Raw genomic sequence first — 15000 nt, 5'->3', positions numbered from 1 at the left:
AACACCCTTAAAGCAGCAATGTTTTAATCACTCCATTTTATTTACTCTCCTCCGGTGTCACTTATAATTGTAACTTTTTATTTTTTAATAATGAGGGATTTTTTTTTCTCTGTGCATCACACAAAAAAGTGCTGTCGATAATTAGCAGTCTTCTGTTATTACTAGACTCAGGTGTCACAACTGTGTCTCATCCTCATTACAGTAAAAAATTTCACCTATCAGATTCATTATTGCTAGATAATGCGACTGAGAGCCTTAGCAGGCCCTCCAGAAAAGTAATTCAGCCAAGCAAAATTATCAGCTAATTATATTTAGAATCAAAAGCCCAACAACTATTTGCAGATAAATTGTATGAATTGAAGTGAATAGATCTGAATATTAAGATTCATAGATTTAGCAGATGATTTGTTAATTGGAATAAAAAGGTCATTTACTAGCCATTTTAACAATAGATCAATCGGAACTCTATTTATTATTTAACTAGTAGTGCTTAAGGATTGAAATGAAGAATAATTGTATTATTGTTATGATAGGATACTTTTCTGGAAAAGGACAGAAACGCATGGAAGTCGCAAAGCTTCCCTGTCCGTCGTCGGACCAAAGCCTGTGTCTGTGTGCTGGGGGTCCTCTGCCCAGTTTGGTTGGACCTGTAGGTCTTGGTGCGGGAAAGGTGGACGGGCTATAACTGTAGTAAGGACCTGCCAGAAGATGCACGTAAACTTTGGTGCGGAAAGATAGAAAATGAGTATGCACAGAAGAGCGTTTGCAAATGAAAGCATTCCAAATTTTAACTTTTCTCCAGCAAACTACAGAGGCATTAAATTCTGATTTTACTAATTCATGATCCTGATAGAGGTTTTTCATAAGGGGAAACTGCATGCTCAAATGATGACTCAGATTGCATCTTGGCCTGCAGTTTTGTTTTAGGGAGCTGTTCTTTTTTTTTTTTTTTCATGCAGACGATACGATTAAAAAGCAAATATTTTAACATAACTTAGTGATCCGAGCTATTACTGAAATGTCCACAGTTTCACTCTTTTTTTTTTTTCTCCTAGATTAAAGAAAACTTTAAAAATCTATTTGCTTTGACATATGACACAATATTTAAGAACTGAAATCATCAATTAAATCACACATCAGAAACATTTCCCTTTGGTAAAAAATATAGTGCTAGACGATGTACACTTTGAAATTGTTGTTAATGTTTAAAATGCAATCTGAAGTGCATATGTTATTTAAAAAAACCCCATAAATTACAAATTTTAAAAGTTTATGGAAAAAAAAATAGCAATCATTGCTTAACAAAAGCATTTGCAGAGAAATGTGTATCTTTGGGGTTTGTGGATATGCATAGTTTTCTAGCACGAAAGCTGAATATGTTATTCTTTAATTTATTTTTTTTTTTTCCTGTTTAAAACTGAGTAGATCTAAAGGAAAGAGAGTTCCTTCTGGGTGCCTGTAATAAAGTACCAAACCCGATATGCACATGAAGGTAGCGCAAGCCTTTTGGATTGTCACTGAAAATAGAAAAGGTGAACGTTGACAAGATTTCAGATTTTTTTTTTTTTTTTTTCTGGGGACTGAGGGAAACTGAAGTTAAAAATAAAGCTCTCGTATGGTCAACATGTTGGAGGAAATTCAAAGACTCTCATAAAATAAACATATTTTAAGAAGTGTTTTGAATTTCACTGTGTAATTTCTGGCCAACAGAAATTACAGTTGTATCTTTGGAGGGACATTATGTCAGATCAATGGTCATTATGCAAAAAAAAAAAAAAAAGAAACTGAAAACTCGGTGCCTTAACCCGTTCGGTTATTAAATGCAAACGCGAAGAGGATGGCTTTTCTTTAGATCCGCTGCTGGAAAACTTTGCGCCACCGTGTCGCAACTATAAAATATTTTGGTTTGACGTTACAGGAGACATGTAAATCGTTCCTTGAAAAAAACCCCACAAGTACAAAGCAGCGCACGCTTTGGCAAAGGAATCTCATCAGTAGTTATTAAAAAATACAAGGGTTTATGTCCCGAAAAATAAAGGAAATTATCTGAAGCATGTGCACAAGCTCAAATATCCCAGCCCGAAGCATGCTGCAAGTTGTTCCTAGGCTATATTTAACTGTAACCTTTGGAGTCTTAAAGGAGAATATCTGTTCTGCCAGGTAACGGCGATCGCGTGCATCTGCGTGTACGTGCACCTACCTCCAGACGTGCGCACGTCTGCCCTCGGTTTTCTGCAGCATTATTAAGAAAAGCCGTCCATACTTCACCATGTTGTTACATGTGTCTGTCTGCTGATTATAAAATGTGTTAAACAGTATTTAAAAAACAAAAAAATGCAGAGCTGCGCTTTGATTTATTCAGCGAACAAAACATATGCTCGCTGTTCTGTTCTATGTAATTCATATGATCAATAAAATTTTCTTTAAAAAGAGCAACTTTGGCATTTAGAAGGATTATGCTGCTGAAGAAAAAAAATGTTTCACTCTTGCTATATGTAGTCAACCTCAATGCTCTTGCACCAAAATAAGTTTTTGCCTGACTAACGTCTATTTTTATGTATTTATTGTGTCTAATCTTCAGGGTCGAAGCTGTATATTGCGGCTGTTACCCGCTGTGTCCCAAGGCCTTGGTGTACCCAGAGATATTTCCAGGTAGCTGCTTTGTTGCACGTTCTTTTGGCCGAAACGTAATAACGTGATGCACGCTAAAATACAAAGTTTGACAATCAACTTGAGCAAAAGCAATTGTTTATTTGGCAAGCCAGCATGTTAGTGTTAAGGAAAATTTTATGTGTTTTAATACATTAGATGAAGTTTATATTTGCCATCTGTTCTTTTAAGATAACACAAAAGCAAGTTTTGAAATAGCATTCTTCATTGTTAGCATACACAGCCCATAATGATAGATTTTTGTTAAAAGGTCAGTGATGCTGCAATGGTTTGCAGATTTTTTTTTTGATACACAGGAAAAAAAAAAAACAAAAACCCAACCCCCAAAAAACGGAGGCCTGAAAATCCCACCAAATTATTTAAACAATTTAATACTTAATAGCATGCAACTGCGGTACAGGATACACACTAATGTAGTACCAGTTCTTTGAAAAATCTCATCTCTAAATGTATCACATATGCATTGTGTTACATTAGAATAATGTATTTTAATCACCCAAAGGAGATGTCTAAACAGCACAACTACACAGTCTTATTTAGCATTAAACATCCTTGTGAGCTGAGGTAACCTTATAAAATCATGCTTAAATAATGTAAAACACGAGGCGGCACAGAGCAATATGCATTTTTAATTAGTAAAGTGACTAATATCGAGTGTGTGCTTTGAGGTTTTTGTTTCATTAAAAATGTATCTGTTTTTCCTGCAGCTGAATATCTGTATTCTACACCTGAACAGCTTTTTAAAAGGCTTCAGAATTTCTGCAAGAGACCAGATATTGTAAGGAAACATCTCTATAAGGTAGTTGCTCTGAATAGTTTTACATGATACAATGCCATATTGAAGTACAAAGGGAAAAAACCCTTAAAAAAACAACATTTAATTAACATACTAATGTTTAAAGGAAACATGCTAGGGAGGGATATTAGTCGTTACACTAACAAGGATTAATTAAACTAGATGCCAGTTGTATTAACCTAGGTCTTATGAAATACGTGCACTTAATGCATGCTACATGCTTTTTTTTTAATTTATTGTTTTCTAAAATGACTGTCCTTTACATTTGGACCCAAGAGGCTTATAAAAATGAACCTGGATTAATGCAACTCATTAGTTTAAAAGGAAAATAAAAGAAAGATCCTACAATTATACTAATGAGGATAAGCCTACCTTCCTATCCTAATTTAATCTCCAGTCCTCAAAAAGTGCAGGTGACAGGTATCAGGTAAGATTTCTCGGCCTTTCGGAATGGTTTGAATTGCTTTCGTAATTATGATTGGTTTAACTCTTTGCTTCCTAAGGGATGTTGAACATAAAAGTTTATCGGAAGCATAATTTACTGTTATTTATCGTGTCCTGTTCTTTGCAGTTGTGTATCTAGGGAAAGTAGAGTTTCAGTGGCAGACCTTCCACTCGAGTTTTGATCGAGCGTGCAACGCTAGACCGACTTCCACGTTTTTAGGAGGTGTATTTACACTGCTAGGAGTCACACTCTTTTTATTTCTTTTTTTTTTTTTTTTTTCAATTACGTGATTGTAGATGAAGCACTAAATTTTCCATTATTCTAGCGAATAACTTTTTGTTCTGCAGGCTGCCTTTAGAAAAATAACTATGCTATTTTCTGCGCGCCGATATGTAAACTTACAGCGTTTTCTGACTGGTGCCGTCCCGGCTGTGCCGTGGGCAGGTGGGATGGACATTACCCCTGCACCTCAAAGGCGGTTCGGGTTGTAAAAAAAACCTGAATTCAGCTGCAAAGTCCTTAAAGGCTTGGGAGCACATAGAAATACTCCTGGGGTTACCCGTGCGATACAAATGTGGTCTTTGTAGCGTTCCCTGGCTGTCGCCGTCCAGGCACGCTGTTAATGAGCAAGTCGAGTAATCTCCTCCTTAATTTGGAGGCTCGCGCTGCCGGCAGCCCTAACCTCATCTCTCCACCTTCCTCCCTCCGGGGACCAGAAAGCGTTGGGTCTCGTGGGGTGTCCTCTGCCTCTCTGCCCCTTCGCGCACACGTGTGGCAGGAGGAGCGAGGGTTTCGCCCACGCCTGGCTTTTTTTTTTTTGTGACCTAAAAATAGGCATTTACATAATGACACATCAAAGATGATGTTGTTTCTGCAGGAAACAGTTAAACTTCAAGAAAAAAGGAGAGAACCAAAAATGCAATTTAACACCCAATTTCAAGCTCATTATCTTTCATTGTCTATTAACTTGGCAATGGTTCAGAAGGTAGCTCATAATAGTTTAAAATGCTGACTGAACACTTCCAGTGTTCAGCATTACTTCTTGAGTCAATAGTATTGTATAGTTATACGTGGTGGCTTCAAAGGGAAAACAGTCCTTAAACGTTTACCTTGACATTTCCCAATGCTTCAAGTTCAGCTAACAGTTGCGTTCACGTGGATCTTCTCGCTACGTGTGGATCCCCAGCTCCTAAACAGAGCCAAGGCGCACTAGAAATGGACATAGCAGTGGAGCGAATACTGATAGAAAACAGTACAGGTTTAAAATGTGTGCACGAGCCCTGCAAGCAAAATGCTAATTTTCTTTTATTACAAAAATCCCTCGGGATGGTCTGCAGGCAGAAGCTGAAGGTGTTTATCCTACCCCTCGTTACACGGGCGCTCTTAACAGCCCCGGTCAGATCTTCTGAGCGTTGGGACCGAGTGTCTGCAACAGGTAGCAATCGAGCTGAACGGGGGATCGGTTTAAAATGAGTAAAGCAGAGCCTAATCCAGAACCTGTGAGCACCAGAGAGAAGATCCCTGTTGTCTTTAATAGGCTTTGGATCAGCTCGGAGAATACTGTTAGAGTTGTCTTTTGGTACCTACACCCACGTATGCCAAGTCTTCCTTTCGCAGTGCAACTCCCCGCAAAACCGCCTAGAAAAACGCTAACTCAGATCCGTGCTGTTCCTGTAATTATAGTTGGAACGATGCTGCTTTTGAGGAAGCTGAAAAGAGCGAAGTCGTGAAGGGGACGCGGCACTTCCACCGTGTTTTCACTTTTTTCAGACGGGTATAATATTATGTATACTATAGCGGAATAGAAAAGGCACCCCTAGCACAGTAGTGCATACTAACGAGCTGCTTTTCTTCCCGAAACCTTCCTGACGTGCTCCCTGCCTGAAGTTCGTAAAGTAGCTGTGAAGTCTTGAAAGTAAAAAGTGCTTTAAAAGCAAAGGGTGCTTTGCTCTGCTGGTTGGGGATTCTGCTTCATCGATTGGGAAGTAATCGTCATCAGAAGTACCTTGGCTTATCCTTCTACATATCGTTGGGGTTTTATTACTAAGGATATCCATAATAATTAGACAGACACCTAATTAAACAGGCAGTTCTTTCCATCAGTTGTCCTCAATGCTTGTGCTGACCAAGTTAGGGGCAAAAGGGAGTCCGATGGCAGCAGGGGGGTCAGGTTAGGGCTCCAGCCGCGGTGAATGTCCCTGGGGAAACGCACAGACCAAGATGTTAAACGGCCATAGCTTAACTCGACGGAGCATATTCGTGCTGGCAGACTTTTAGACATGTCCATAACGTAAGCACCTGTGAAAACCTTTCCAAATGATGCTTTACTTACCCTGCATATTCCCGCAGCGCCCAAGGCTGGCTCATTTGCATTTCGCCATTGCCTTCTACCGGTTATTAACAGAGGATTGAGATGAGTGGAAAGCAAACGTCATTTGTTATCAATTATTTGTGCTGTTTCAGTTTTATGGAATCAAACGTTGCTCTCTGGGTCTGGATATTTGTGGTTGCCAAAGTAAGAGCCAGACTGAAGCAAGTAACAGCAACAAGGCATCGGTTTCTGTCCGAGTACACCATAAGACCTGTCAGGGTTTGCAAGCTCCCTATCTAGTAGATTTAAAATAAAAATAAAAAAAAGAAATAAAAATAGGGCAAAGCATTTGTTTCTGCATTATTTTCTTTAAGTTTACCTTTCAGTTCCCTCACTTCAGTTTCTTAATTTAAAACAGCATGTATAAAGAGTATACGGTGGAAAGGGACAAGAAGAGTTGCCAAAAGCCAGGCATGGAAGGAGCTGACAACTTTAAATAATCTCTCCCAGCCCTCCCAGCTGAATGAGTGCTGGTTGACATGCTGTCAGCTTCAGTTCCTACAGAAAAATCCTACTCTCACTCATGCTTGTTTAACGGAGAAAAGAATTTGGCCCACTTTCTGACATTCATCTTCTCATTTCCATCACACTACAGAAGCTCACCTGCCTATGAAAAGACACATGGCGTGATTTTTTTTTCTTTCTTTCTTACACCACTGTAGAAGGAAGTCTGCTGAATTCAAAGGGATTAAACTGCTGTAAAATCAAATTAAGATCCCAGTTAAACCGTAGACATCTGAATTGTTTCCAGTCTCAGGATTTGGCTGTGCAGGGCAGTTCTAACAAAACTTCCTTTTTTTCTTTTTTTTTTTTTTTTTTCCTTTTTGCTCTGATTTGAGATAAAGCAGTATCTTTGGTATTTCAGGAAAACATGTAGAAGGGAAAACGGCTCCTGGTCCAGCTTTAATATTTAGGCACAGCTCGGAAGGCAGCAGGAGGCATTCTCAGCCTAAGGATATGGGGTGCTGGACACGTCAGGATGTGGGGGAGCCTCATGCCAGATGTCCCATCAGCCGCTCAGCCCTGTTGCAAGGAGCAGTAGTTGTTCGTGGTTCTTGTACAGGCCATGTAAGAGCTGGGGACGATGCCTCTGCCCTTATCCTTACCCCCTCCCCAGAAAAACTCTGTGAGAAATTCATTTTTCCGTAAGGATGCTAACCGCCCCTCTGGATCAGCACGCCAGGTGTTTAATATGATGATTCTGATAGTGGTGAGCCTCAGATGTTGGGGAGAAGGCTGACACAGGTAGAAATAGGGTATTTAAAGGTATTCTCTTTGTCTTCTAGAGTTAGAGATTGGTCCTAACCCTGGACTTGGAGATTTTATCATCTTTCATAACCTTCTTCCGGTATTAAGTGTTGTGAGGCTGGAGATCTCCCTTTGACATTCAGGCCCTTGGAATCCCCTGTTCTTGTCTTTTCCGTCCTCCTATAGCTAAGCGGTTCATCATACGTTTACAGACAGCGTTAAAACCATTTCCTCCAGTCGGCTCAGGGTTTCCCCACCTTCCGTTCCATTGAGTGCCTTCTTGTTCTGGAGTTGGTTGCCTAGAAGCAGAAGCTCCCCATCCATCTCTTCTGTACCATTCATTCTTTTCTAAACATTTGTCAAACTCTTACAGTATCTCAGTCTTCTCAGTCTCTCTTCGTGCATGTTATTCTGTGTTTATATTTGTATCTCACATCATTCAAACCATTTTGATGCTTGAGAGCTGGTGTTGTGCTGGGGTGATCATTACTTTACAGAGTATTCTAGGCCATGCCATCATTTTATGTGATGTGTTGTACTCTGATAATTTTCAGCCTGTTCCTTATGGAGCCAAACATACTGTTTACTTTTTAATGGTGAATGTATATTGAGCAGATGTTTGCTTACAGTGTTCTCCAGATCTTTCGTCCTGAGCTGATAAAGTGAATTTACAGTTCTATAGGATGTGCAGATAGTACAAATATTTCCAGCAGAGCATGTTTGCAGAGAAAAAAGAAGGCATTGTATTGAATTTGTGCTTCTACCTGGTTAGCGTTAGGTGCAGGTCAGAAGGAGGTTGGAAGCACAAGTTGGGGAACTTGTATTTGCCTCTTGAGACGTTCGGTTTCCAGTGAGCGCAATTTAAAATGGCTTCAGAGGTGCTCCAGATCTGCTTCTCAGAGTCTGTATGGGAAGGTTATAGCAGCCTGGGAGCTCCGGAGTGCAGCACGCTGTGTCCATGCTCTCCCATCTCTGTGTCAGTACTCAGGCTTGGGATCCTAAGTAAAATGTCTAGAAATAGGGATTTCTTATGTGAAAGAAAACTTTGGTTACTTATTTAGAATGTAGAATTGTAGAGTAATTTAGGAAGGGACCTCTGGAGGTCATCTGGTCAGCCTCTGCTCAAAGCAGGGCCAGCTTCCAAGTAGGATCTAACTTCAAAGTTGGATTAAGTTGCTTGGGGTCGTATCCAGGTTAGACTGAAGTCTTGACATTTTTCCTTCCCATACATATGGCTGATACAGGTGAAATCCGGCTAGCTTAGGAGGTTTGCAAAGATGGGAAGATCTGCTGGGCTGTGGGACGCAGTTAGAGCATTTTGGGCCAACCTTAGGTCTTCAAGCAGCACGTGGGTCTGGAAGCAGCCGTGGTCAAATGAGGTCTGCTAGCCAATGTGGATCCTCTCTGTGGAAGAAACAAGCTAGCAGGTAGGCTGTTGAAGTCACCTGCTAGGTCATTCTGGGATACAGCCATATGTATGTAGACATATATGTAAGTATGCATATACACATATATATGTATGCGTCCTGCATCTCAATTTCTCCCAGGGCTTGCCTTGCTCTTGGCTCTCTGAGGTACGTATCTGGGAGATCTCAGCTCTCTGAAAATGTTGGTCTATAGCTCGTAGAAGTTGGCTGCACTTGTAGAGCAGAAGAAAGCGTTCATTAAGAAAGCAGTTATATGTGCACCTTTCAGCATAAACACCAGGACTTTGAACTTTTTGTTATAACAATATTAGATAGCTTCCAATTTGGGTTTAGAAAGCAAATGAAAACTGGCAGGTGAACCACAGGCACTGCAAAATGGTAGGTGGAGAAACGGGTCAAAAGAAATTTGATGGACTTTGAAAGAAAAGTTGCAAAAAGCATGAAAACTTTTTTTTTTTTTTCAGTAAAGTCTATCCGAATTACCTTGAGAAGGAAAGCCTGAAACTTTTTTGCTACTGCTGTAGTCGTTCAGAGTGTTCTGAACCATCCTACGCAAGGTACCCACCCAGGGTATCTTGCATAGATTCACATCCAACATTTGACGTTTTTTTTGTTTAAAGACGGAAAGAATGAGGTGACTTTTAAAAGGCTAATATATGAAACTTCAGAACAGACCAGTTTGTTCAGGGAAATACTGCTGCTCTACTGAGGAGTATTACATAGCTCTGACTCAGGCCTCACACTGCACCCAGTTCATGTGAACCAATGCTCTCCTCTGATGGCGGTTTCCAAAGGGGCTCGAAAGTTCCAAAGGAGTTCGAAAGCTGAGCTCCAAAAGTAATCACTACAAGCTGCTTTCCACCTTGATTCTTCCCCAATATTCACTCACAGAGGGAAGGAGCTGGGTCAGAGTAAAGCTGACCCGATACCAGTTAGCTCTGGAGATCACTCTGCTGCCTTGCCTGCCAAATCTCAGTTTTTCTGCTGAATAATAGGCTCTAATTCTTTATTTTGTTAAGGTAATTTTTTAAAAAGTGCATAAAATGGATGCCAAATCAGTACTGTCTGCTTGAACTCTGACTGTCCTGAAACAGCAGGTCTGAACGGATGAATAGTCCTTATTAAATTGTAAAGGTTAACTCTGAAGTCTAATGATGGCAGAGTAGATATTAATTACTTCAGTTCTGATCTTAGGACACAAGAAACAAAAAAAGTGGATTATAGAATATAGAAAGGATGTTGTACTGCTACTGACATCTTATTATGTTGCCTGTTCTTCATGGAGAGATCTTGCTTTATGTGAAAACTTTGCTTTGCTTCTCTTGATGATTTTATCTCTGCATATTTAGGATCTATTGACTGAACCACTATTCCTTGAAAAAATTAATGCCCAGACCTTTGCAGAGTTATCACTCCTCCCCCCCCCCCCCCCCCCCAAAAAAAAAAAGAAGTTGAATTGATTGTCTCCAAGGTTACTCTAAAATAAGGCCCAGAAACCAGATCGATGATGGTCAAGCGGGGGAATTCCACCCTCACTCCTGACAGCTCTTGGTTCTGCCATGGCTGAGGGTGAGAGGGGCAGGTCAGTCCCCGTGGGTGTTCGGTCCTTGGGGCGCCCGCCAAGACCACCAGTGAAGCAAGACGGACGTTTGATGGTGCTCATTCAGGAGCAAATCACCTGGGTCTGCTGACCAGCTTCTCTCTCTTGAAAACCCACTGAATTCACCCCCTTTCCAAATAACGCTGCGTAAGCGTTTTCCGACCAACTCCCTCCCACCGCTCCCGAAATCCCGGGTGTTGCAGAGCGTTTCGGCACGGAGCCGCGCTCCTTCCCACGAGAGAGACGTCCCCGTCGCGTCCCGGCATCTAACGCGGCTTCGTGCGCTTTTCTCTTCTGCTTCCTCGTAGGGCGAGACGGCTGGGTTTTCTTGGGCAGCGCTCGGCGGTAAATTCAGGTCTCTGCTCGCAGCAGAACCGAGGGAAGATTTGTGACAGATGGGGCTAAGTCACAAACTTGCAGCCTCAGGCAGAATTGTGGAAGTTTCCAGAGTGTGCCCATATTTACCTGATCAGAGAGAAAAGAAAATCTGCAGAGGAAGCCGAGCCTGGCTGCTTGTCATAGCTGACACAGAGCCATCTGCCACAAACCTGTGGCGGCTTCAGATCTCCAATCCCTGCCACCACCCCAGCTCAAATTAAATACAGATTCTTAGAGACGTTATGATGGTTACACATGTCCTCGGCATCACATGCAGGAGACTGTTCAAAAAAAATATGTGGCCTGTTGTATAACCGCACTCATGTATCCCATATGTGGTGCCACATTGAATTTCCGGTTGAATCTGTTTTTATCCTTTGTACTGGATGACATGGTGCCTGAATTCTTTCTTTTCGCCGACACGATGGCAGCCAAGCTGCAGCTTCAAACGCTCACACTTGGCTGAGTTTCTACCTAGGTTGCCAGGTTATCATTGGAGCCTTATTGTGTCCTCAAAGGGCCACAGGGCCTGAAAGGAGGATCCGAACGCTGCCGGACTAATTGGGCAGCCATCTCCGGGTTGTTTGGAGGCAAAGGGCTGCTTTAGCACTCTTCTTTTCTTTTTTTTTTTTTTTTTTTTTTTTTTTTTTTTTTAATTATTTTTTTTTTTTTTTTTTTTTTTTTTTGCAAATTAATGACTCTCTGGCACGGGGGTTTTTAAGTGAAGGTATTAATAAGGGGTCTGGCAGGTAATCCCATGATTCGCAGAGTTACATTTGCATTTAATTAATCTTAAAGAAAGCTGAAAGATGAACAGCTGTAATTCAAACTAGCATGGGAAATATGCTACATGGTGCCATCTATCCGATAAAATGAAAGCCGAGACACTTGTTTTATTTCTCTCAAGGATGGAGAACAAACAGATAACAGTCAGAATACTTCCAATAAAAACCAGTAGTTTAAATGTAATGGCAGTTCATCAAGAATCTTTGCATCCAGTTACAAATACAGCCTTTTAAAGATAAATCACTTATGATTCCAGCAGTCAAGCTGCTATATTTGTTGATGTAAAATGTTTTGAAGATGTAGATTGTACAATAAATTTTTAATAAAGTGCCCACTGCAATTTTTAATTAGCATATCTCATTCATGTATAAGTGTGTACATCTATCTGTATGTTTATCACTATGCATATCCTTGTGTCAGAGTCAATGAATGCAATTGTGTCTTTATCTGATGAAGTAGAATCTGTTTTGCAAGTGATAATAAAACGTTATGACAATTCCAAGATTTTCAACTCCGCTCTGGGAAGGAGCAAGAAGAGGACTCTCGGTAAGGCGTTACGATGTGAAGCCTGGTAAGACCTCTCCTTGCTGAGGACAGCTGTGGTTTCAGCCTCCCTTCTATCAGGCAGGGTGGCTCCTCGCCCCGTCCCGGCAGGCTATCCCCCAGCAGCAGACATCAGCATCTTTCCTTTGCCCAAGCACTGTCCACAGCAGGTCAAAGGCACAGGCTGGTCCCTCCTTTTTCAGTGCAAGAGAGAGCATGTGGTACCTCCCTTGAAAATCACTCCAATTAAGCAATCAAAAACCCCAAGGGAGGTCCAACGGTAAGTGTTTGGATATTTTCCTAGCTCCTCAGAGTTGTAATGTTGCAGTAATCATCTGTCTTGTATGCCGGTTCCTCCTCGTTTCTGCTCAGCCAAAGCCCAGCTTGGGTCTAGGTGTTTAACGGGGTTGAGTAGAAGTGGTCTTCTCAAGACGGCGTGTGTCGGTGCAGTAGGCGTATTTGGTAGAGCCAAGTAACAGGACTACCTTGCACTTCTTATCGGAGCCTATCATAAATGTTCACTGATGTTATCACACATAGCACTGATGAGCAAATTTTTTTTTGTCTTTAATGATGGGGAAACTGAGGCATGGTACAGTTGATGTGAATCGGTTCAAGTTTCTCAGCGAGTCATTCTCCAAACCAGTAAAAGAGGTACAGGAGATGCTGTAACGTTGTGCTGAGGCACGTAGTCAACACCAAAGCTCTGTGGTTTCACGTTGAAGACTCCTGCTGACCTCAGCACACACCCTGATCAGGCCCATGACCGAAGGAGGTCTCACCCAACTCCATGATGAGGTGATGCTCTGCTTTGGTTTACTTATTGACCAGTGATTTTTTAACCATACCTGGCTCAGCCTGGTAAGCGAGGCTTCAGCTTGATAGAAAATTTTCCCTCTGAGTTACGAACCCTGGCAAATAGCAGTTTGTAATAGAAACGCTGTGAGAACTTTAATTGCGGGGTAATAAATAGCAACGCTGCATTGTCTTCTGATACTTCTTCACGTTCTTTGCGAAGATGCGCAGCTGTTCTAGAGCAAGGATGAAAACGTCCTTACCGCATCTCCTAGGACCTTCGGGTTGGCCTCACGTTGGGGGCCTGTTTCGAGGTCCTCAGTCAAGAGGGCGAGGTAGGACATCCAGGTAGTCGGAGGCGATGCTTGCCCTGAGGTAGTTGTCCCCCCCGCCAGCCGGGTGTAGACCAAAACAACCTGAGGAGTTTTGCCTCGCGGTTCCTGAAGATCAGACGAGACGGGCGCTCCGCGCTGCTTCATTTGAAGCCTTCACTTCAAAAGGTCAGAGAGACAAATTGGGATCTCGGGCCCGTTGTTCCTACACACATGAGTAAGCGGTGAATGCGGAGACCTGATCTTACGAGTAAAATGACAGAATTAGCCCTTGACTTAACTTTCATATTTATTGATGTTTTCACCTGCACTGACACAGCGACTGCCAGCGCTTTGATACCAGTTTCAGTGCGGGGTTAAAGCCGAATGGGTTTTCCCGACTCCTGCCGGTCTCCCCAGGCAGCAGCGCTCCGACCAGACAGCTCCTCGCCTCCTGCATCAGCAACAGGCCAGGCACCTAAGCCTGCAATCCTTTTGTCTTAGTATTTGAGATCACAGGAAACACAGGTTTATTCCACATGAGAATTGGTTTGGGTTTTTTGGTGGTTTTTTTCCCTATAATAAAAAAGAAAAGCCTAAAATAACTAGGGAATTTTGTAGCAAACCGTTTCCAGCATTCCCAGCCCCGCTCCAGTCGTGCTGCAGGCACCGCGAGGAGCCGTGGTACAGACCGGCTTCCATCCGTGTTTGCAGCATCGAGACCTCTGACTTAGCTCAAAGCTGTTCTGAATTAGGAGGCTAGATTTCTCTAATTGCATTTTTAAAGACCGAGCCAGCAGTTCATTAGAAATCGTGGAGCAAATTCTGCTTCTCTATTACACCAATATAAATCTTGAATGAATTTATATCAGGATAACTGGGAGGGTAGAATGTACCTCCCATATTGTTCCTCAGATTATTAAAAGTTAAAGGGCCTTGAAAATTAAATTCACCTTTCCCTGTTCAAGCTGTTTACTCTTTGGTTTTTATTCCAGTAAGGACAGTTGAAATGAATTAGCCAGTCTCATTTCTGCTCGTAGTCACTTTTAAGTTTGGTTCTCATGTACTAGCCCAAGACTAGTTTGTGTGGAAAGGACCGGAGGGCATTTTCTTTCAAACAAATTGTTTTCATGGGAATAATTTCCTAGAATTATATTAAAACCTTTCCATGAATCCTTGATTTGAATCCTTGATTTGGCAAAAAAGATTTCCGCTCTTCTAGATCCTTGATTTGGGGGACTTTGCAATTCTTTATTTGCGGATATAAATGAGCACCTTAATGAAAGTCCTTGAGAATTTTACCCTCTAACAGGCTAACCTTATTTAACTGAAATACTTTTTAAATGATTCAGTCTGGTAAGCGAGGCTTCGTCTTGAAGGAAAATTTTGCTTCTTGAGTTATGAACCCTTGCAAATAAGGTTTTATAATAGAAACACTGTCAGAACTTTAATTATAGGGTAATAAATAGCAACGCCGCCTTATCTTCTGATATTTCCTTGCGTTCTTGGCGAAGATACGCAGCTGTGGCAGGGCAGGGAAGGGGCTGGGCAGGGGTGTTAGCAGCGATGCCCACCCTCCGCGGGAGCCGCCGGGGGGCCGGGCCGGGGCGCACCCCGGCCCCAGAGGGCG

General features: G+C 41.9%; 1 protein-coding gene across 1 annotated transcript in view; it reads left to right on the top strand.

Annotated features, from left to right (window-relative positions):
• The window catches only part of GTDC1 (glycosyltransferase like domain containing 1), a 180801-nt gene extending 169278 nt beyond the window's left edge, over positions 1–11523 (top strand). Inside the window, exons 11-13 of the mRNA XM_035897883.1 lie at positions 2582–2652; positions 3378–3469; positions 10866–11523. Coding sequence (XP_035753776.1) covers positions 2582–2652; positions 3378–3469; positions 10866–10949 — 247 coding nt within the window. The 3' untranslated portion in view covers positions 10950–11523. The remainder of the gene's footprint in view (positions 1–2581; positions 2653–3377; positions 3470–10865) is intronic.
• The last annotated feature ends 3477 nt before the right edge of the window (positions 11524–15000 follow it).

Source organism: Egretta garzetta, unplaced genomic scaffold (genome assembly GCF_000687185.1).
Source record: "Egretta garzetta isolate BGI_Z169 unplaced genomic scaffold, ASM68718v1 scaffold197, whole genome shotgun sequence".
Taxonomy (NCBI): Eukaryota; Metazoa; Chordata; class Aves; order Pelecaniformes; family Ardeidae; genus Egretta; species Egretta garzetta.
The sequence above is the reverse complement of the archived record's forward strand: the minus strand, read 5'-3'. Positions and strand labels throughout refer to the sequence as shown.